At 39.5% G+C, this 24,754-nt stretch overlaps 1 protein-coding gene across 1 annotated transcript in view; it reads left to right on the plus strand.

Moving 5' to 3' along the window:
• Nucleotides 1–24,008, plus strand: part of DAPK1 (death associated protein kinase 1) — a 157,624-nt gene extending 133,616 nt beyond the window's left edge. Inside the window, exons 18-26 of the mRNA XM_075828803.1 lie at nt 242–340; nt 6,819–6,896; nt 10,769–10,991; nt 12,351–12,539; nt 14,048–14,245; nt 17,216–17,354; nt 19,245–19,365; nt 20,898–21,086; nt 21,532–24,008. Coding sequence (XP_075684918.1) covers nt 242–340; nt 6,819–6,896; nt 10,769–10,991; nt 12,351–12,539; nt 14,048–14,245; nt 17,216–17,354; nt 19,245–19,365; nt 20,898–21,086; nt 21,532–22,764 — 2,469 coding nt within the window. The 3' untranslated portion in view covers nt 22,765–24,008. The remainder of the gene's footprint in view (nt 1–241; nt 341–6,818; nt 6,897–10,768; nt 10,992–12,350; nt 12,540–14,047; nt 14,246–17,215; nt 17,355–19,244; nt 19,366–20,897; nt 21,087–21,531) is intronic.
• Nucleotides 24,009–24,754: the final 746 nt, after the last annotated feature.

A 24,754-nucleotide genomic window follows, 5' to 3' on the forward strand; every position in this document is an offset into this window, starting at 1 on the left:
GATTTGGGCAATGTCCGAGATGTTTATATTAAAAAAAAAAAAAAGTATTTGTATAAAAAAAAAAACTCCTCCCCTGGATTGAGTGAATTGAATGTAGTAAAACATTGCTTACATGTGCGCCTCCACCCATTCCCCCAAATATGTGTGTGTGAGAAAAACAGGGAAAATTTGGTCATGCCAGTGGCTTGTTTTTGTTTTGCTTCTGGAATGCACTATAATTTTTACTTTACTTTACTTACAGTATGGCCGTACTCCTTTACACCTTGCAGCAAACAATGGTATTCTTGAAGTTGTTCGCTATCTCTGCCTCTCTGGTGCCAATGTGGAAGCACTGACTATGGTAAGCAAAGAATTGGTTGGCCTTTTAGAGACTGAATTGAGCAATAAAGATGGGATATCAAAAGATTTAAATACAATAATAATTCAACAAAAATCAGATTGTTATATGTGGGGTTTTTTGTTTTTTTTACATTTGCTCCTTTATTTTTAGTTCACCCTATTATCTTTGTACACAGCCCTTTTATGGGCTGTGTCATATTGTGGTTCAGTTACATTTAAGTGAATGGGCTTAGCTGCAATACCATAAATCGCATATGGTAGAAAGCAGCCAGGTTTCTTTTTTTAATCTCCTATAACTACTTTAACCTCTTCCCGCGCTACGCCGCAACTGTACGTCCTGGGGAGGGGTTGCTTCCCGGACCAGGACGTACAGTTGCGGAGCGGTTCCCGGCGCACCCTGTCCTAACGGACAGTGCCCGGGAACCGGGAGGTCCGCTGTCTCCGACACTCTAGTCTTGCCGGACCATCGCCGCGGATTTCTGCAATTAACCCCTTAAATGCGGCAACCGATTGTGATCGCTGCATTTAAGGGGTTTGAAGGATTTTGGCAGCCCCCACAAAGTGATTGTGGGGGCTGCCGATGCTTATCATGGCAACCGGAGGCCAGAAAATTGCCTCCGGGTTGCCTTGTACGGAAGCCCAGGAGGAGCTGCCGGAGGCTGGTCCTCCTAGGCTTCCTGTCAGAGTGACTGTCACGTCACAATGACAGTTAGAATACATTACACGGCCTAGGTAGTGTAATGTATTCTAGCAGCGATCAAAGCTCCAAGTCCTCAAGTCCCCTAGTGGGACAAAAAAAAAAGTTAATAAAAGTGTAAAAATAAGTTACGTTAAAAAAAACAAAACTGCTTTTTTTTCCCTATAATAAGTCTTTTATTATAGGAAAAAATGAAACTATAAAAAAAAAATAAAGTACACATACTTAGTATCACCTCGTTCATAATGACCCAAACTATAAAACTGTTATTTTTCCCGCATGATTAACCCCTAAAAAAAATCATTCAAAAACCATGCCAGAATCACAATTTTTTTGGTCACCACCCCTCCCAAAATAGAGAATAAAAAATTATCAAAAAGTCGCATGTACCCCAAAAGAGTACCAATAAAAACTACGACCCGTCCCACAAAAAACAAGCCCTTACACAGCTTTTTTTTTTTTTTTTTTTTTACTGAAAAATAAAAAATGTATGGGTCTCAGAATATGGTGACACAAAAAATTTATTATTTTATAAAAAAAAAAAAGTGCAAGACATAAAAAAAACTATATACATATGGTATCGCCATAATCGTACCGACCCGCAGAATAAAGTAAAATTGTCATTTATAGCGCATGGTGAACACTAAAAAAAAAAAAAAACTAAAAAACATTGTCATAATTGCTGGAGTTTGGTCACCTGGCTTGCAAAAAAATTTGATAAGTGATCAAAAAATCGCATGTACCCCAAAATGGTACCAGCTCTGGTGGACAAAAAATGAAAAAGTTCTGGCTCTCAGAATATGGCGATGCAAAATGTGCAGAGTATCCCAAAAGCGGATAACATCGGGCGCCTTTTATCAGTGCGCCACTGGCCCCATATCTATGAATTATTATTTATTTACTGCGTTATACCCTGATGTTCTCCGCACAGATTACATATGCCCCCACATTATAAACCTGAAATACCAGTAAAACCCCAAACAGAAAAACTACCAAGCAAAATCTGCACTCCAAAAGCAAAATGGTTCTCCCTCCATTCTGAGCCCTGCAGCGTGCCCAAACAGCAGTTTGCGCCCACATATATGGTATTGCCATACGCGGGAGAACCCACTTAACGTTTTGAGGTATTTGTCTTCAGTGGCACAACATATTATGCACTAAAATCGCATATCAGTGGAAAATTGCAATTTTCACTTCGCACCATCCGCTGTGTATTAAACTTTTTGCGTACTATGACTTAATAGCACGTCATGGTGCGGGGGTTGATGTATGGAGCCGGCTCACGTGCTGAGCCCTCGCCATACGCTGCGGGATTCAGCTGTGCATTACAATTGACACCCGGGACTAACGGACAGGAGCAGCGATCGTGAGAAGCCTGTAAAAATAACAATATACTGCAATACATTAGTATTGCAGTATATTGTACCAGCGATCCAATGATTGCTGGTTCAAGTCCCCTAAGGGGACTAAAAAAATGTGTAAAAGAATGAAAGTTATTAGTAGTTAGAAAAAAAAAACAACCTTTTCACATTTTTATTCAAAAGTAATGTAAAAAAAAACAACAAAATTGTTATCGCTAGGTCCGTAAAAGTCCGAACTATTACAATATACCATTATTTAACTTGCACGGTGAACACCGTAAAAACTAAAATAAATAATTGAAACCGCCAAAATTGCTTTTTTTTTTTTTGTCACCATAGCTCTCAAACGTTTTATAAAAATTTTTTGGATCACTTTTTATGTACGAAAAAATTGTACCACTAAAAACTACAGCTCATCCCGCAAAAAATAAGCCCTCATACCGCTCAATCGACCAAAAAATGAAAAAGTTACGGCGAAAGCCGTAAAAACGAAACCCCAAAAAATGGAGGAATCACAGCTTTTTCCAATTTCGGCCCGCCAATAATTTTTTTCAGTTTCCCAGTACATTTTATGGTACTTTAAATAGTGTCAATAGAAACTACAACTCCTCCCGCAAGAAATAAGCCATCACACCGCTCTATTGACGGAGAAAAAAAACGTTATGGCTCTTGGAAAGCGGGGAGTGAAAAACGAAAATAAGACAGCAAAAAATGGATCAGTCCTGAAAGGGTTAATTCATTTCTAATGAAAAAAAATGTATGACCACATGTGGGGTATTTCTGTGCTTGGAAAAAATTGCTTTACAAATGATGGGGTGTGTTTTTCCCCTTTTATCTCTTGTCAAAATGAGAAAATGCAACATTTTAGTGAAGAAAAAGTAGATTTTCATTTTCACAACCTAATTCCACTAAATTCTGCAAAAAACCTCTGGGGTCAAAATGCTAACTATACCCGTAGAAAAATTCCTTGAAAGGTGTAGTTTCCAAAATGGGGTCAACTTTGGGGGTTTTCTACTGTTCTGGTCCTTCCAGGGCATTGCAAATGCAACATGGCACCGAAAACCATTCCAGCAATATCCGCGCTCCAAAATCCAAATGGTGCTCCTTCCCTTCTTAGCCCTACTGTGGGTCCAGTCAGCAGTTTATTGCCACATATGGGGTACTGCTGTAATCGGGAGACATTGCTTTACAAATGTTGGGGTGCATTTTCTTTTTTTTTTGTAAATATTAAAAATTTCAGTTTTTTCTGAAAAAAAGTTGATTTTCATTTTTACAGACTGATTCCAATATATTTAGTGAAAAACCTGTGTGGTCAAAATGCTAACTATACCCCTAGATAAATTCCTTGAGGGGTGTAGTTTCCAAAATGGGGTCACTTTTGGGGGTTTCCACTGTTTTGGCACCACAAGACCTCTTCAAACCTGACATGGTGCCTAAAATATATTCTAATAAAAAGGAGGCCCCAAAATCCTCTAGGTGCTCTTTTGCTTCTGAGGTGTTTCGGTCCATTAGGACACTAGGGCCACATGTGGGATGTTTCTAAAAACTGCAGAATCTGGGCAATAAATATTGAGTTGCATTTCTCGGGTAAAACCTTCTGTTACACAGAAAACATTTATTACAAATTAATTTCGGCAAAAAAGAAATAAAAAAATTTAAATGTCACCTCTACTTTGCTTTAATTCCTGTGAAACGCCTAAAGGACTAAAACACTTTATGAATGCTGATTCGAATACTTTGAGGGGTGCAGTTTTCAAAATGGGGTGATTTATGGGGACTTTCTAATATATAAGGCCCTCAAAGCCACTTCAGAACTGAACTGGTCCTTTTGAAATTTTCTTTAAAATATGAGAAATTGCTGCTAAAGTTCTAAGCCTTGTAACGTCCTAGAAAAATAAAAGGACGTTCAAAAAACGATGCAAACATAAAGTAGACATATGGTAAATGTTAACTAGTAACTATTTTGTGTGGTATTACTATCTGTTTTACAAGCAGATGCGTTTAAATTTAGAAAAATGCTAATTTTCGCAAGTTTTCTCTAAATTTTGGTTTTTCAGAAATAAATACTGAATTTTATAGACTATATTTTTTCACTAACATAAAGTGCAATATGTCACGAGAAAACAATCTCAGAATCGCTTGGATAGGTAAAAATATAACCACATAAAGTAACACGTCAGATTTGAAAAAATAGTCTCGGTCCTGAAAGGGGGGGGGGGTTTAAGGTCGAGTTTACCTAATTTTATGACATATATATATATTTTGTCTTTAATTATTTATGTATTTATATATACTTTTAGTGAGTTGCAAAGTCACCCACATAAACGGTTATTTGGAAAGGTAGTCTAGACTGTGGGCTTCATTTACTATACTCTAACTGTGAAACTGGCCTTGTTGCCCATAGCAACCAATCACAGTGCAGCTTTGAAGGACCCAAGGGCGGTCTTACCATATTCACAACTGTAACAACCTGTACAATACATTTATAGCATCATTTATGGTAAACAGAGTATGCCGTAAAAAATAAATAAAAACTGCCGCAGAATTTCTTTTTTCAGCTTTTGTTCCCAAAAATAAAATTTAAATTAAACACTAATTTATATGTACCAAAAAAAGTCACCTACATAAAGTACAACTCCGCCTGCAAAACATAAGGCCTCCTACAGCTACGTCAAAGAACAAAATAAAAGTTTTGACCACAAAGGCAAAGGAAAATAAATAAATAAGATAGAACCACAAAACAAGGACCCCTCCCTGAAATAAGGAACATAAACGGGGACTCCCCACTGAAAAATCTAGATTACCTGAAAAGGTAATCTCCAGGGACACACCCATGAAATCTTCAATAGTAACACAGGGTCACCCTCCTGTATAAAGATGGTGGGCCATGCAGGTAAGCCAAGCTGTACCTGCTTCCTCCAAGACATTAAAAAAACCACAATGTGGGAGTCTTTTAAACTGCCAGGTGCCTGTGCGTTAATAGCTAATGATTACTAATTAATTATGTTTATTTGTGCTAGATGCGCTTCTCCATGGCTAAATCTTCAAAGGCCACTTACCCTTTGGTGCTGCCGTTGGCCGAAAATGAAAAAAAAACAATTCTAGTCCTCAAGGCCAAAATTGTCCTGGTCCTCAAGTGGCCAATAGCTTCTGATATGCTACTACAACCTGATATGATACTATAAGGTTCTTTGACGGGTCTCTGGGGTTCTGCTAATGGCTGACACCCACATCTGCATGAAGGATGCGGCTCATTTAATATCCAGAAATTCGCTACACAGCCTGCCTTATGATAACACTTCAACCTATCTCAACCCAGAAAAGGGGACGTGACTTTTAAGTTGCATTGCGTCTGACTGGTTTATGCTGAAAATCTCTGACATAATCTGTCTTGGGAAATACAGCCCATGCCACACTAACTACATACTGGCATACTGCCTACTTCCTTTGTGACGTCTCCTCCATACTTATGACACGTCACCTGTCCGCAGTAGGCCATCACAGCCGCAGCAGTGATGTCAATATAGACAAATTGACCGCCACCATCTTGTGATGTCGTTCATATGGACAATGGGTTTCCTCAGTGGGATCTCTAGCTGGTTTATGATTCCTTGGCATGAATAAGTTTGAAAACCATTGAGCTACTGCATCCTCATTCCCAATCTGTTCCGACTGTACATGCTATAGATTATAGAAGGCCGAAACTTAAATGCAAATAGGTAACCAAATGATTATCTATATTGGATGATCTATCAATAATGCTTACTTTGTAGCAAAGCAATTAACTGAATCACTCTATAAAAGCTAAATGACCACTATTAGTGTACACTGGAATCAAGGAATCTTGATGACTCACTTAATAATGTATGATTTCTTCTGTCATAATACAAGGCCTTTTTCACACGAATATGTCCGATTTGCGACCGCAAATGTATGTGTGCGTTCCGTGGTGTCCGGTTTTCTCGTCCACAAAAACTAAAGTAGGTCTAGTTTTGTCAGTTTTTCCAAACCCACTGAAAAACCCACAAAAAGGGTCAGTTGATCATTCAGATTTCATTTTCTATTGCTTTTTAAGCATAGATGTTTTTTCTGCATCGCTTAGCGACTAATCTGTGAAAAACTAACAGCACACGGTTGTGGCCAGTGTGCTGTTCGTTTCTTTTTTCATGTACCCATAGATTTTTAATGGTTGAGACAAGTCCGCAAAAATGGATCAGAATCCGGCTTGCTGTGAGTTTCTCGCAACAGACATGCTCCGAAACGGATGTGTGAATAGCCCTGTTGACTTGTATGGGTCTGTGTGCTGTCCTTTTGTTAAAACAGACAGGAAATGGATGAGAAATACGATTGTGTGAATAAGATAAAGACATTCAATCATAAGACACTGCTTTCATTTTTACATTTGTGCTTTGTTTTGATAGGATGGCAAAACTGCAGAAGATCTCAGCAAGGCTGAACAGCATGAATCTGTTGTTAATTTGCTAGCAAGGCTTCGAAAGGTAATAAAGTTTTCCATTATGTGGCATTCCCTACTAATCACCCATTCTTCTAGGACTAGGCTACACAGTATGTGTAATAAACTGGATAATCACAATACCGCAAAGGACGCAGCGCTTTATAAATTCAGCAATTCGCTCTGACAGGTGTTTCCCATCAGTGGCGGATTAAGTAGACCACAGGCCTTGGGCTGTTATCCAAACTTGGGCCCCCCTTCTCCCCTGCCACGCCGTAACTATTGTTAACACTACCTTTTTGTGCAAGCATTAACGAATGGGTGTTAAGATTCCCTTTGTCAAATGGCTGTGTCCCTACATACTCACAATCTCCAACCATCGCTGACCGTATCACACTGTGAGAGACACATCCTCCTCACAAGGGTAATGGTAACACCAATTTGTCTCAGTCCTGGACTGCGGAAAGACTTTTTGTGGAATACAAGGATTTTTTATAATAAACAAGTCAGGAGAGGTGACAGATGCTCTCTAAATCCAGTGACTCACAGGTGATGTCTTCTCAGATTCTAGTAGTTTCTTTTTCTCCATCCGGTCCAGACCTCATGATGATTTCTCCCAGCCACGACCCATTTCTGCAGAATTTACCACCCAGATGTCTTCAGCTCCTCACTTTTCCAACATTTCCGCACCTACAAACGAAGATAAAATTATCTTGGTGCCACACAGTGCACCCCTAAATATAATAACCATACACTGCGCCCCTGAATAAAATAGTACCATACACTGTGCCCCGGAATATAATTGTGTCAAACACTGTAAAGTAAAGCACCACATGCACAGTACCCCCTGTAGATAGTGCCATAGATAGTGTAAACCCCCCCCGTAGATGGCATCACACACACACCCCTGTAGATAGCATCACCCCCTGTAGATGGCACCATACAGGCCCCCCTGTAGATCGCATCATAGCCCCCCTGTGGATAGCGCCATACAGACCACCCCTGTGAATAGCGCCATACAGGCCACCCCTGTGAATAGCGCTATACAGGCCCCCCTTATAGATAGCGCCACCTCCCCTTGTAGATACGGCACAACCCCCCCACCCTGTAGGTAGCACCACACAGCCCCTTGTAGAAAGCGCCAAAGAGCCCCCATGTAGATATGGCACACACAGCCCCATTGTGTGCCACGCTTACCTGTCCCTGTTCCATCGCCCTCCTCTTCTCCGACGATGCAGGCCTGGTCTCTTCTGACCAGGCCGCAACCAGCAGAGCTATGACGTCATCGTGACACTTGCATTACAAAATAATGCCCAATAGCTTGGAAGGGAGCCGATCGTTGCCTTGCCAGGGATGTGTCCGTGTCCAAAGGAAAAAAGCTTTATAACGCCGCAATTCAAGCCAAAAATTTAACAGAACTGATGTGGTCTTAGGGCGGCCGCCCATAATGTACCTATGGGGATCTGCCACTGTTCCCCATAATAAACCTCCTGGCGCGTATTGAGGTACATATACATCACAGGAAAGGTCCCATTCCCACGTTCTGACGTGCATCTACATGTTGGCTGACAGCTGGGCTTCCACTGCAACGACCAGGATTGGAGGTGTAACCCCTTAAATGCTGTGATCAATAGCGACTGCAGAACTTCACATGTTTGACAGACGGAGAGGGTCCCTCTGTCGTCCATCAGCATACCGCAAACACAACCGCACAGCACTGATGGGTTGCAATGGCAGCCGGGGCTAACCAAGGCTTCAGGCCTGCCATGACTGTATGCCTATTAGGCAATGCCAGAGGCACATCCTGATAGACTGGTATGCTCAGTGTAAGACTGATAGACAAAGCATTATATAAGCGATCACAAGAATAGTGTGACTAAAAAAAAAAAAAAGTGCACAGAAAAAAAATAACATAAAACTCCCCAAAAATGTATAATAAGTTAATCAAGAAGTCCCACGTATCCCAAAATTGGACCAATAAAAATGTACATCTCGTCCTGCAAAAAACAAGTCCCTACAAATGGCTACATTGATGGCAAAATACATGGTTCTTGGAATGTGGCGATGCAAAAACAAATTTATTTTTGTTTGTGTGTTTATTGTAAAAATAGTAAAACAAAAAATATATGTATAATGTATATATTTGGTATCAATGGAATCTTATTGACTCATAGAATAAAGGTGTAACATTATTTACCCCACATGGTGAGCAACGTAAATTTAAAATGCCAGAAAAACAATGGCAAAAAAGCTGCTGTTGTTTTTTGGAGGGGGGGGGGGGGGTTCCTATAACCACCTCTTGATTAAAAAAAAAAAGTTGATACATTTCTATACAGTACTATAGGTAACCAACAATGCTGTCATTAAAAAAATACTATATATATATAGCTCCATTTGATTCTAACAGATACAACGAATTTCTCTGCTCAGCTTGTACAGAGGAGAAGTATTTTTCACATGTCCTCAGTGAAGAGGTCTCCTGCAGGGAATGTCTAGCTCCGCTCAGCTGATGTCTAGATATGCTTATCCCATTTATCCTCCCAGCCCTTATTTACGGCATAACACTAATAGGATTGAACAGCGTGTCTTACTGTCAGTCGTGAGATTAATGCTTTTCTCTAAATCAGAGTTGACGAGGAGTAAACAAAGATGTGGTGTCGCCACTTTGTTCTTGCACAATGATTCTTCTATTCAGATTTCTGTCAATGGAACGCATTAATACAAGGTCAAATGCTAGTAATTCCACACCTTTCTGTCATAACCAGGTACTAGGCTGCAGCATGAATGCTATTCTAGTTGGAGAGCAGTTTCTAAACCTATTGTAATATGAACTTGCCAGTGCCATGAAGGATACAATGATGTATTATTTACCAGACATCAGCTTTGTCTATATAATGTGCATACTGTGTTTCGGATGGGACCATTTAACATCCTGACCCTCCCAGTGAAGAGAGGAGCTAACCCTGCTTATAAAACAAGTCTACTTCTGCGTTCACAGGCTCCGTGATATGCAATGTATCCGTGTCACTTGCCATATACACCCAGCTGATTCCAAAATGAAGCAACGCAAAATATACTGTACATGTTTTTATCCACTTCATATCAGCAAGAGGTTTTGTTCTACAATTCTTGTAAATAAACATGGCTAAAATCTTCCACTTCTCGTGTTCTTTGTTTCATGACATAGACCACTGAGGTTTTATTGCCAAGTCAGGCGTCTTGAGCCATAACATCAAGTTCAGTCAATGTCAAAATGCCATCGCTAATACGTGGTGAACACAGACTACGGAATAGAGGGAAAGTATTTATTGCGTGGCCAGTATTTTCTGTCTTTAAAATATATTATGTACCAGTTCAATTATATATCAAAATTAGAGTGATATTATTAAATCCATTTTATTGGAACTCAAGCAAAATAACAGTACATATGTACAGCCTGACATGAAGAATAGTCTATTGTATACTCGTACCCAATATCATAATGATAAAATGTTGTGTTGGTCATTCAGGTATTGTCTATTCAAATACATAAAGGGAAAAGTTGTGCGCATCCTGGTAATTTCTTAAAATTATTTAACTTTTTTATTTAGTTTTGTTACTTAAAGCGGTTGTCTGAGGATGGCCGAGCGAGCGGAGTATGGGCTCAATAGAAAGTCTGAGCCCGTACACGGCTCGCTCCTCGGAAAGCCGATCCGGAACAAAGCGGTACAGTGCTCAACTGAGCACTTCTGCCGTTTTGTTTTAGCTATCGGGGGTCTTAGCGACATGTCAGAAGTTTTGATCGGTGGGGTTCCGAGCACTATGACAAGTCAAGTTCCCTTTAAATTAGACTTGTAGAATTGTACTTTTAATTGACCCAATGGTACACAATATAAATGAGTTACCCTAGTTACTAAACTCTATTTCAATTATCCTCAGGACACCTATCGAGGTCTATTCATTCAGCAGTTGAGACCATCCCAAACCCCCCAGCCAAGGATAAAGCTGAAATTATTTGGACACGTTGGATCTGGAAAGACTACGCTTGTGGAGTCCTTGAAATGTGGGCTCATTCGCAGCTTCTTCAGAAGGCGCAGACCCCGGCTTTCATCCACTAATTCTGTGCGCTTTCCCCCCTCTCCAATGTCTTCTAAAACCCCAGGCAAGATGAAGCATTACAAATCTGTCTCTTGTTTTCTTTTTGAGTAATTGCTTTGAATGGGCGACTTGCTGCATTTCTATGAATAGTAGTCCAAGAGGTACTGATACATTCCATAGGTGTCCAATTTCTACTCACTGACAAGTAGCACCGGTTTCACTGGAGTCACTTGTATTTTGCGCTGCGGTGTAACAACAACAATTCATGATATGACTCTGACACAAGTCTAGCTAAGTGCTCAGGTTACAAACGAAAATGCTTTTAATCCAGTGATTTAATTATTATTTTTCACTGTGGATAACAACTGAGCTGTAAAAGTATATATTCATCACACTGAACACGCGGACATTGTTGAAATGAATCGAGATAATTTCAAGCGGAAGACCCCTTATGTTGAAAGGGACTCCAAAATGACTACGATGAGAATTTCTTTTAATTATTCAAGGTTTCTTTTACGACCGATGCATTCACTCTTATGCTTTCAAACTGCAGCCTTGACCCCTATATTAAGGTAGGGCCTTAGACCCTGCGCGTTTCAGTGAAATCACCTCTGCCCATGATTGTAAAAGGGTTAAACAGGGGTCTTTGTTTGCTAGACTCAGTCATTAGATCGGTGTATACATCTATACATGTGTACAATCATTTTGATGGAACACTTCTATATTACTTACCATAATGACCGTCAACATTTTCCAAAGTGTCCGATAGCTGAAGCGGCAGACTTCCATAGGAAGTTTTCATGGACAAGTACTCTTTATTGGTTGCTTCCTAAATGGACAGTACACCTAAAGTGAGCAACAAATCATATGGAAATAACATTCACACATTGGTATGGAAATGCTTGTGCTGGTTAGAGCAAGCAAGTCGTAAAAGATATTTTATATGGTGACATCTAAATTTAACATATTTGAAAACAATTAAAAATATTCCCATGGAATAGAAGTATGAAGTGATTTACAGAGAAAACAGCAGTGAACATAATAAAAGGACACTGGCCTCCCCAATGCACAGAAGATTATAGCATATGGACGTCCTAGAGGGGAACCCCCCTCGAAGTCACATTGGAGAGCCACTGAGAATCATTGGAATATCCACCATGTAATATTACATTTGCCCTGCTCTGGATGCCGGCTGTAAGTTGGGGGCCATACATTATAAGTACTTCAATGCCTTTAGAAATTTACTCAACTTTGTATGTAGATTATACTTGTATATGAACTCTAAAATGGTGATCAAAAATGGACATACGCTTTCAATACATATCCCCCATTATGCGACATCTTCCACTCCAAGGATAGCAATGATATCCATATATAATTCTACAATATTTCTTAACCTGCTCTTCTTTTTTTCTTGGTTCAGTTTCAGTTAGTATCTGTGATTTATACCCTGGCTGTGAAAATGTCAGTGTAAGGAGTCGGAGTATGATGTTCGAGCCGGGTCTCACCAAAGGAGTACTAGAGGTGTTTGTGTCTCCATCCCATCATCCTCACTGCTCTGTTGACGACCAGTCCACAAAAGCTATTGACATCCAGAATGGCAATCTAAATGGTAGGAGTGATGTGAAGTATTCCTAGAAGTACAATAATCTGATCTACGGATATACCATATTTTCAGATAGTTATTACCTTACGGTTCCATCACTGTTCCTGTGCTCAAAAGTCCAGAGTAAAAGCATGGTAGTCTAACGTGTATTCCATGTTGTAGCCTAACACTTAACCGAACGATCCATTGTAATACAGATTAATAATGTCTGCAAAAGTATTGAGCTTTAGTTTCATGTGTTCTGTACAGTGAATATTCTACACATGTAGCTTACATTTAGAAGATCTGCAATTGTCACCAATATTTTAAACTTTTTTTGTTTTCTCGGTTATATTGCAAGCTTAGAACATGTCTATTGTTCTTTTAACCGATTCCTGACCGCTGGCTGTGTATTTACGGCCGGTGGTCAGGGTCCTTAAAACCCGCGCCATAGACTACTTATAGCGCGGGTTTTAGCTTGCTGCCCGAGCGATTGGGCAGCTGAATGTCGGGTCTCCGGCTGTCAGTGACTGCCGGGGACCTTGAGGAGAAGATAGAAGCGATCTATGAGCTCTTCTATCAATTAGCTCTGTGTATATGAATACAGGCAGTGGCCGCTATTGGTCCCAGTGATCATGTGACTGGTCACGTGATCGCCGGGATGCAGTTAGTGGCAGACCACTGCTGGGTCTTACTAGACCCAGCACAGCCCTATTAGTGACAATCGTCACTATGAGAGGGCTGATTTCCCCTGTAACTGGGGCTGCTGTGCAACTCCAGTTACAGTGGAAAAACATGGTGTAAAAAAAATGAAGTCCCCCCAAAGGTCTTTTCTGACCCAATTACCCTAATATAGGCATGTAATATATTAACATTTACAGTAGACAATGGTGATCACAAATAAAAGGTGTATTTTAGGGGAAAACTAGGCTGTTACCAGAAAAAAAATAGCTAAAAGGTAAAAAAGCTTATTTTTTTTTTACTATTCTTTCCGAACTTCAAGCCTAAAAATTCTAAAATAGCAAAAAAGATGTGTATAAAAATGATAAAAAAAAAAAACCTGCATTGTCTATGGAAAAAAACATCTAAAATATTACGTCGTTAGCCCAACAAATAAAATAGTTATAGCTGTTTAACGCGTGCTAAAAAGGGCCAAACGGTGTCTGGTCCTGAAGGCTCAAAGTAGCCCGGTCCTGAATCCGTTAAGAGACATTGCTGTATGGAACCCCTGTAAAGTGTCCATAAAACATTTTCCAGCCGCAGAAGAGTTTACCATGGGTTTGGAGTTGCACTTGTTGATATATTAGGGAACAGTATTTCATGGTGTCTCGGTGTACGTGTTCAGTATCAGAATCTCTGGCTGCTAGGAAGTTGCAGGGATTTTTTTTTTCCCTTGGCTGCTCTGCTCTCTGTTCAGATTGTGATTCTGATACAGAAAGTATCTTAGGGCAGAATGTACGCTTTATAGATTAGAAATTGTTTGAACCAGCTTGTTTGACGTTTAGTACATTCCTCTAAATATGTTTCCTTTGTAGGTGTTGGAGATTTCAGTGTCTGGGAATTTTCGGGAAACCCTACTTATTACTGCAGCTATGACTATTTTGCTGCAAATGATCCCACGTCCGTGCACATGGTCGTCTTCAGCCTGGAAGAGCCGTATGAAATTCAGCTAAATCAAGTCATATTTTGGCTCAATTTCCTAAAATCACTTGTGCCTGTTGAGGAACCAATCGGTAAGTCATGAATTCCGAACATAAGAAATATCCATCCTGTCAGATCTTTGTTCGCACCAACACCTATCAACACTAGATTTCCGCTGGATTCCGACCAAAATCTAGAGGACTGATCTAATATGTATGGCAAGTGTGACTCCTTCCTGCTCAGTGTCCTACAGAGCGGAGTTGTAGACTCGATCTATATGTTTAACGCAGTGATCGTGTAGGCCCATGCACATCACCAGCAGAAGAGGGGCTGTGATTTGTATACCATACCAACAGTTGGTATGATTTTGCATTCCAACAGCTACAGTAGGATCGGAGAAACCTGTGGTCCCTGCTTTTTTAACATCTTGGACACTGCAATCAATGCACTGTCTACTATATGTCAAGAAAGTGAGAGGGCTCGATCACTGTGTCACTATAGCAATTGATTGCTGGGATTTACCCTTTTATATAGACAGCTGGAGTTCTTTAAAAAGTCCTCAGGACTATCCTGTGAAAAAGCCTGTTGAGGAAAATCAAATGTAAACAGCAACATGGTAATTAAAACCATGAAAAAAAAAGTACACCTTTCAAAAAAAATTAAATAAAAATGTGTATCCGTGTGTTTGGTGCAACTATCGGATTACTTTTTATTAAAATTATTTTAACTTTTTGAGACACAGCTACTTTGTATTATGTATACAGAGCGGCTGTATCTAGTGCTGAAACCTGTAACTGTCAGGTCAGCGGGATTGACGGGTTGAGTGACAGCGAGACGCAGGATTGAGAAGTTACCAATCACATCTAAGTTCATCTAAGTCTGCGTATACAAAGGATACAAAGCAGCTGTATCTCAAAAAGTTAAAATAATTTTTAATAAAAACTACCGTAGGTAGATAATTGCACCTAACACACTGGGGGGGAAAAAAAAATATATATATATATATATATATACACGTTTTCGAAGGTGTACATAGCCTTTAATAAATTCTGAATAATTTAAAGAAAAAAGTTTAACTTTTTAGTGATAGAGTGGATACCATAGAGATGTGACAATAGATCACATCATAGACTCTCTAAGCTTGTTGCTTGCTAATTTCTAAAACAAACCCCTTTTGTACCACTCAGAGCATCAATGAAAATACCGGACCCGTTTTAACAACCAGGTCTATTGTGGCCATAATGACAAAGCATTCTTTTAGGTTTTTTTTCAAGGTTCACATTCCAAGAGCCATCTTTTTTTATTTTTCAGTCAACATGTTTTTTATGGGACGATTCGTATTTTTCAATGGCAGAATTTTTGGGTACATTTAATATATTTATTAACCTTATGAAATTTTTTTTGGGGGGGGGGGGGATTCGGTATAAAAAAACAGCTATTCCAGCGTTGTTTTTAGCATTTAAAATTCACGGTTTATCAATGTGGCATAAATATTATGTTACCTTTTATTCTATTGGTTTTTTAAAAAAAAAAAAAATAATTACTTGTTTTTGTGTTGCCACATTCCAAGAGCCGTAACATTTGCATTTTTCTGTTGATGTAGATTCGAAAAATTGGCTATTGCCTCCATGAAGGTTTCTGCCTTTCTTTGGTTCAACAGTGCAGCTATGTTGTTTTTCAGCTTTACAAACTATTACCATTGGCCCTTAGAATATCGTGCCAAAATTTCCAGTAACTGAAATCTCTAGGTGGTGCTGAAAATGCGGAGTGCCACAGCCTCTTTTTTGTGATAATCGTTAGTGGTTGGAGCTCACGGATGCCATTGCTGTTATCTCTTGACCTACCCTTTTCCCTTTGTGTAAAGTAGTGTTGACGCACAGTGCCACGTGAATTTCTCCTACCAAGGCTTACAATGATTGAATTCACTATTAGTATACCAGTAGTAACTTGATGTGTTTGCTGTGATACATGCACTAGTTTCTTAGTATGTGACTTTTAATAAATCCTGTTCTTTCTGATCATTATGTAATATGTAAATGACATGTACTATTTTAAGCAGCCCAGATGTGACATAGCCATACACATGTCCATGGGAAAGTTAAACAAGCAAGCTCGTGTCCATGTACAGTATGAATGTGTCCTTGCTGCAGGCTGCCGCATGAGGTCACTGGGTGCTGGACTGCTGCTCCCAACACTAATCCTGATTTTCTGCACCATAAGATCACTTTCTCAGCTTATGTTTTAGAAGTGTATTTAAATTCTTTGAGCTTCTTAGCCGCGTATATCCAATAAATCCCCTCCAAGAAGCTGTTTTCTACTCTTTGCCCAGGGAAGAATTTAGAACCAGCAAAATATAGCCGTGCACAACCAGTAATGTTTCCAGGATTGTGTCCATTTATATAGCACATAGGTTATAGTCCTGTTACTAAATAAAATACATTGGCGCTAATGTTCAATTCATTTCCATTTAGGTGACCATATATGTGCACAACGGTCTTATTTCGCCTGCGTCCAAATACATTTTTGGTGGCATAGACGTCAAGTCTAAGGAATGTTAACATGAAAAAGAGCCTTGTAGCGTATCTATTAATACTGGTGTCCGGCTGAGTAATGTACCAGCATGTAGCGTGCATCAATATGGCACTCGCTGCTTGAATGCGGCACAACTACTGACTTACGCCAGGCTGTATCGGGTATACCTTGTATGCCAGAGCGTTCGACCTGCAAGAACACTTTTTCCCTGACATAGATGTATAGCCGAGGGATCGCCGATTCCGTATATCAATACCAATTGATTATAAGCGTCCAAAAGAAAAAAAAGAGATGGGGTCTCGGGCGTTCAGACTAAACATCATGCTTTTCTATATGCACCATTGTGACTATTACAACCATGTCGGTCTTTTGAGAAGTCCCAGGTTTCTTTGATGTTTAGGTACAATGGACAAGACAACATGGCCATATATTAATGGCCGGGTCATTTACTGTAATGTGGATGAGTTGAATACTATTGTAACGCGACAACTGTGCTTTTATGACCGTCTTGTTCATCCCGGTTTGTTTAGCTTATGGAGGGAAGTTGAAGAATCTTCTCAAAGTAGTCCTGGTTGCAACCCATGCAGACATCGTGAATCTCCCACACCCTGCAGGAGAAGAGTTTGGATATGACAAGGACATGTCACTGCTAAAAGAAATTAGAAACCGGTGAGGATTTGTGCAATATTCCGTCCTATGGCTGTATTCCTAAACGTTTTAACTTCATATGTTTTAACAATTACTTGCAAATTTAAAGGGAATGGATCATCCAAAAACGATATAATTATTGAAATCAGGTTTCCTTTCTTTACATATTTTGAAAAAATGTTTTGATAATTTTAGTTTTTTTTAATGTGACTATCCACATGAAAACAAATCTTGAAATACTCCAGTTTTCACACTGGCCACCAGAGCGCACAGACTAGGTTGAGACTGCCTGTTTTCTGTACCTTACTTGTTAGTTTTGCTATATAGACTATATGGGGATTTTATTATCCGCTTTACGCTACTTGTGTGGCATCTAAAAGTCACAGATTTCAGCGCATGCTATACTTGCGCTAAAATGTGCAACTTTTCACTCCCCTCGCCAATTGAAAAAGTGGTGCAAAAGTGGGTGTGGTTAAGTGGTAGGGGCGTGGTCAGCAATTGTCCAACTTTTTTTTTTATTCCTATAGACAGAAAATGTCGCAATTCTATGTTTTCTCATAACAGGCGTAGCTTTTATTTGTCTTTTAATAGATTTGGCACATCTGGAACAGTACTAAACAGCATGCACATCTTTAAGAAAGTTGTCACATTTCACTCCAACATAGTTCAGTTTGACTGGCATGTGAAACGTCCGTCTCAGTAAAGATCCCCATGTAAGAGGGTGGGCGATTTAACGACAGCTCTGTTGTACTGCTGGAGACCTAGATAGGGCAAGATAGTAACGGTATACATACAGATAGGTCTCTGTATGTATCTCCCCTGGTCTCTGAGGAAGGGGACTGACTGTACTCCATCATTTCCTAGGGACCGTAATAATTTATGACATTTCTTTGTCAATTAACTCCCATTCATTTCAGTTGCCATTAAGGGAAGACACCCTGCTGCTCTGCCTATACGGATAATATTTCTCTAATAGAGCAGCCCCCAAGGAAAGTTTAAAAAAGTACAAACACATTTATTTTCTAAAGACTTAAATCTAAATGATGAAACTAAAATAAAATACTTGAAGTTTCCTTTAAATATGAGTCCAGAAGCCATGATTGTGTGTAACCTCTTTAAAGCAAAGTTCATCTTAGGTTACACCAAATTGGTTGTATATTTATTTCCCTAATATATAAGCTAGGGTCTGCCACTTGTGCTTTTCTATTAATAACCAGTATCAGGTGGTAGAATTCAGTTACAACCTTCCCGAGTTGAATTACTATGAACTACTTCTGTCTTTTCCACTATAACCTCCTCTTGTTTTCATCAATAAGACCCTCTGTGTGTGTGTAAGGCCTCATGCACACGACCCTTGTCGTTGATCAGGCCGTAAACTATGGGTCATAATGTCTGTATTCGGGTCCATAATGCCTCTGAGTTGCTACCGTAACTGTTCCGTATGTCCGCATATTAGGGCCGTGTTTCCAAGTGTCATTTCGCAGTCCGCAAAAAAAAAAAAGAGGAAACAGTCACCATCTTATTTCATCTCCCTGGAAACACCCATGGTCACGTGATCGGATTTCCCAGGCGTCTCCTAGCAACCTATCCACAAAATGTGGACAGCACATGAATGGCTTCCGTGTGCTGTCTTGTTGTTTTTGTAGACCCATGCACTTAAATGTACGGGTCCTCAAAAACTGACCGAGATATGACATATTCTATCATTTGTGGAAAGAAACAACGGATCCACAAAATACACTGATTTATGCATGGCCCCATAGAAATTAATAGGTCCGAGTGCTACCCGCAAAAATTGTGGATAGCGTACTGAAAAAAAATAAATTCTCATGTACATGAGGCGTAACAAGTTTATTTTCAAGCCTTTATTTTGTTTTGTGAGTGATAATTGTAGTTTCTTTACATTGCCAGATTTGGTAATGGCCTCCAGATTTCTGACAAGTTGTTTGTCCTGGACGCCGGAGCATCTGGTTCGAAGGATATGAAGCTTCTGCGCAATCACCTTCAGGAATTGAGAAGCCAGATAATTTCTGTAAGACATTGCTCATTGTCATTTATTAGGACATTCTAATGCATTCTAATCAAATATGGCTATAAATATACCTTGTTTTCAGTGAGGGACTTTTGCATAAGATCACATGGTCTTGAAACATCAGATAGTGGAGTCTATGGTTCTAGGTGATTGTAGAATCAGAACAAAGCACTTTATAGATGGTACCAAATTGGAAAAACAACCAGGGCTTCCAAGCATATAGGCAAATCCTAAGAACATATAAGCAATGACTTGTATTCCTATTTGTGTTCTAAAGGGATCTTCCTAGAATGGATGATTATCTGTCCATCAGATAGGTGAGAAGTGTCTGATCGTTTGGGGCCCCACCGATTACTGGACCGTGGGTCCCGAGCCGCCTGACTGCACCCGTGCAGCGAGGAGGAGCTTGAATTGAGCAGCAGTCGAGCATGCACACTGGCGCTCCATTCAATGTCTGTTACAGACGTAAATTACACAACGCTGTAGTAGGCGGTCTCCACGTGTCCCATAGACTTTCAATGGAGCGGCACCGCACATGCTCATTCGCTGCTTCATTCAAAGTTCTCATCACTGCAGTTGTGTAGTGGCGAGTAATGGGGGGCTTGGGACCCTGTTCTGGAGATTGCTGGGAACCCCACCTATCAGACACGTATTACCTATCTGTTGGATAGATGATAATTTTCCATTCTGGGAATACCTCTTTAAGCCATCCTTTTTTTCAAGAAATGTGAATGACACAGGCTACGTAGAGGAAAGAGACACATTTCTATCCAGTTGGACATTATTCGGACCAAACGTTTTGATCTAGAGGCAAAATAAGAGCCTAGGGCACTGGTAGCCGATTTTAGCCTAGTAGCCAAGGGGGAAAACAAGTCAGGCAATTTCTTAGATCATATTAGCTCTATACTTCCCTCTTATTAATAAGGCTCGGAATACCATTAAGAATAACATAATTGTGTAAAACATTTTTTTACATTTTGATATTGTTTTGGCCATTGCTACCTCTTGCAAACATCAGCTACTCTTACTGACTCATGTAAATTATGTCCCTGAGCCCATTGCATAGTTTTAGTCCTTAATGGTTAATATGCCTTATCTTGCATTGCCCTTGCGTATATATTTATTGCTTAAATATAATTTGAATGCTACGTTTAGGGCTCCCCCTAGTGTTAAAAAAAAATTATTTTCATGTGTAGACCAGACGTGTCCACCTGTTTTTCTATATCCTGTACTATTTTCTATTTGCTATTAAGATGGCAACACAAGATAATCTCAATCTCAAATTATAGACCTTTGTTCTGTGCCAGCAGTTTATTTCAATAGCAACAACATTGTATCCTTCATAGTTTTTGTTTTATATGTTTTAAAAAAAAAAAACAATTGAAAACATGTTTGTTTTCTTCTTTTTGGGTGGGGCATTTGACACAATCAAACTTTTACAACATCACAGCTGTTTTTATGTAATGCATACGAGCATTAGATTATTCATTTATTAGTTGGCATTTATTATGTATTTTATGTTTATTTTGTAGAACTGCTCTACGATGACTCCATTATGTGAGAAAGTTATATCAATTTTGCCATCATGGAGAAAGCAAAATGGCCCCAACCAGTTGCTTTCCTTTCAGCAGTTTGTCTATGACGTGCAAGAACAACTCAATCCATTGGCCACTGACGACGATGTCCGGAATCTAGCACAACAACTTCACAGTATGGGAGAGGCAAGTAACTTCTCTCCTACATTAGAGACTCAACATACAGATGTAGCAAACTTTAAATCAATATTAAACAGATTATACCTTTTTTATTTCAATGGCATGTGATGCGTTAAATGTCAATTTAAAGTTTGCTACATCTGTACAGAACAGCATATCAGTCATGTGTGTGTATAAATGGGAAACCATTTTTTGCTTTGTCTTCCTACCTGCTAGATATTAATTTTGTGCGCTGATCAGGATAGCAAGATAATTTATATAATAAAGTGTATACTGTCTTTTTTTTTTTTTTTATTATTGATTTTTGCTTTCAACAATATGTAGTAACCTGTTTTGAAGTAATATTAGAGGCCCGGTTACACTTTTTTGCATCCATCTTACCTTTTTGTTAGCTACTAAGAGAACTTTTAATGTTACTAATAGACTAAATGTTATCCTTTGCTTTATCCAGATCAACATCATGCAGAGTGAAACTGTCCAAGATGTGGTGCTCTTAGACCCTAGATGGTTATGTTCCAATGTCCTAGGGAAGCTGCTGTCTGTCGAGAACCCAAAAGCCCTTCATCATTATAGAGGAAGATACACCATGGAGGATATCCAACGTTTAGTCTCAGACAGTGATGTGGATGAACTTGTTCAAATTTTAGATGCCATGGACATATGTGCTCGAGATCTAAGCAGTGGTACAATGGTGGACATCCCTGCTCTTATCAAAACTGATAGCCTCCACAGGTCATGGACTGATGAGGAGGAGGACATTTTGATTTACGGAGGTGTTAGAATTGTTCCTGTGGAACATCTTACTCCTTTCCCATGTGGGATATTTCATAAAGTTCAAGTTAACTTGTGCCGGTGGATACACCAACAGAGTGCTGAAGGAGATGCTGATATACGTTTGTGGGTAAATGGATGTAAAATGGCAAATAGAGGTGCTGAAGTTCTGTTGTTGCTGGTCAACAATGGTCAGGGAATTGAAGTGCATGTTAGAGGACTGGAAACGGAGAAGATAAAGTGTTGTTTACTTCAAGAATCTATCTGCAGTATAATTGATAACTTATTAGCAACTACATTGCCTGGGCTTTTAACGGTAAAACATTACTTAAGCCCACAGCAGCTACGGGAACATCATGAACCAGTGATGGTTTACCAACCAAGAGACTTTTTCCGTGCCCAGGCTCAAAGGGACACTTCACTGGCGAACACCATGGCTGGGTATAAGGAAAGCTTTAGCAGCATATTATGCTTTGGTAGTCTGGAAATTTACTCCCAAGGAAGCTTAGGAATGGATCACCACATCTCTGATCTGAATATACTTGTAAGGAGGAAGCTCAGCAGACTTCTAGATTCTCCAGATCCTATGGGCAAAGACTGGTGTCTTTTAGCTATGAACTTGGGCCTTCCAGAATTAGTTGCCAAATACAATGCCGGCAGTGCCACTCAAAAAGATTTCCTCCAGAGCCCAGTTTGTGCTCTTCTTCAGGAATGGGGAAATGCTCCTGAAAGCACTGTAGCAATTCTAATGTCAAAACTGAGGGAACTTGGCCGTCGGGATGCAGCAGATTTTCTACTGAAATCCTCTTCAGTGTTTAGAGTGAATTTAGATGTCCAAGGACAGGAGGCTTATGCCGCAAGCTGCAACAGTGGCACATCCTATAATTCGATTAGTTCAGTAGTGTCTCGATAACTGAATTATTATTCATTATGGACTCTGCTATATAGCAGCCAGTGTAAAAAATGTAGTCCCAATATTATTGTATTCGGGTATAAATTTTATTTCATTAATTTATAGGCATTCCATCTCTGAATGTTACATGCCATATACAACCTGTTATTTGTGATCTTTCTATTTTTAATAAGAATTGTTGCCTTTTGTCATAGATTTTTAAAGGTTCATACTTTGGATTTTTCAACCCAGACTTCTCTATGAATGTGCTGCTATTACTGCCAACTAAGTGGATACAAGCCGTCCCTTTTACTTAAAAGAAAAAAAAATATTTTGTACATTTTAGGGATTTACAGACATAGCTGCTCAAGACTCACACTTTCCACTTGTACTTGCTTACTATTTTAATATACAAATTCTCCAGTGGATTTGAAGGTGTACTGTGACTCTTTAGGGGGCAACACAGTGGTGTGAGTGCCTTCCTGGAGGAGGGGTAAAGGTATAGCCCTGAAATTAGAATCTTCTCATGCGCTCTACCTCCTTTATCACTTTTTGCATGATATTCATGACAAGTGTCCGTTTTACTTTAAAGCACTCTCTATATACAAAACACACTTGGGTTAATATGTACCGTACTTGTATTTTTCCAGTGCAGTCTTCAATGTGACTGTACTGCTCAGGTACATAGTTGACGAGTCAAAATAATTTAACTTCTTAAAGTATTATAGGCTTTGTCCAATTGGTTCCTCCAGTGATTGAAAGCTGTTTTATTTTTTTAAAAAGCAGAAAAAGCTTAATTTTGCAGTTTGCTGTGAGCCCTTGAGATCGCTCAAGTTGATGGGCAACATGACGTTTCCTTCAGTTACATCATCTCAGGTATAGGTTCTTACAAACCTCCGTCTGCAGTGTAAGACTTGTATCGAGCGGAATCCTGCAACAAGCACTCATTGCAATATTTCTAGTTTAGACACAACAGGCATCTTTTTATCCTTATTCTAAACAAGGGCGCGTTCATGGTTTTCCTGCACTTGAAAAAACAAGCAAACCTGTTTTTGTAGGAGTTTTACTTGCTGCCAATACTGAATGAATACCTGTTTCTATAGTGTGCTTTCTCTTTGATGATGCATGCCATGGATGAAATCTTTTACGTGTATATACAGGAAGGACGTTCCCATTTTAAAATCTTTTGTTTGTACAACAATTTTAAAACTTGTTTTTATATATGTATATATCTATGAATAAACATTTTGCCTGTTGCACCGTTATATTTCCTGATTCATTGTATACAATTTATTAAAAATTACATAAGGCAGGGGATTAGAATGGGAACAGCAGCCACACAGCCACCTTCCTTATCCACCTTACAGCTGGGGTTGGAAGCTGAAAAGGAATTAAAAAAAGTAGAATGGCCATTCTTAAAAACATTGGAAAAACCTAGAATTTTTGGAAACTCTTTCCTTGCTTGACTTCAAAACATTCAGCAGAGTATACAAATCTCCTTTAATTTATACATCCTCAACATAGAACCCATGCAAATTAAAGGGGTTGTCCGGGCACGGGACATTTTTTCATACTGCTGGTCTATACACAGGATTGGTCATCAGTATATGATCGGTTGGGGTCAGATACCCAGTTATAGTACATAGGATATGGAAGCAGACCAATGAAAGCATGGAGCACACTGGGCACATTTTTGTCTCCTGCCTTTCTAGGTTCTTTCACCTAAGGGTGCCAGCTTCGACTACTGATATGAACACATTCGCAGAAAACTAGGCACATACAGAAAGACAGGCATATAGTCTGCAAGATACAAATTCAGTATACCTCAGTCAGTAGCTCGGAAGCAATATGTCACTCTCATGCCCCCTGTATGTACCTCCCTAGTCTTTAGCAGCTGGTGTGCATCAATGACGCCAGGGATGTAATCGCACGGATGACAACAAGCTCATGAGGGACATTTATGACATATCCATATGTCAGATGTGGGTCCCACCTCTGGGAACCGCACCTA

The sequence above is a fragment of the Rhinoderma darwinii genome, chromosome 1, assembly GCF_050947455.1.
Source record: "Rhinoderma darwinii isolate aRhiDar2 chromosome 1, aRhiDar2.hap1, whole genome shotgun sequence".
Taxonomy (NCBI): domain Eukaryota; kingdom Metazoa; phylum Chordata; class Amphibia; order Anura; family Rhinodermatidae; genus Rhinoderma; species Rhinoderma darwinii.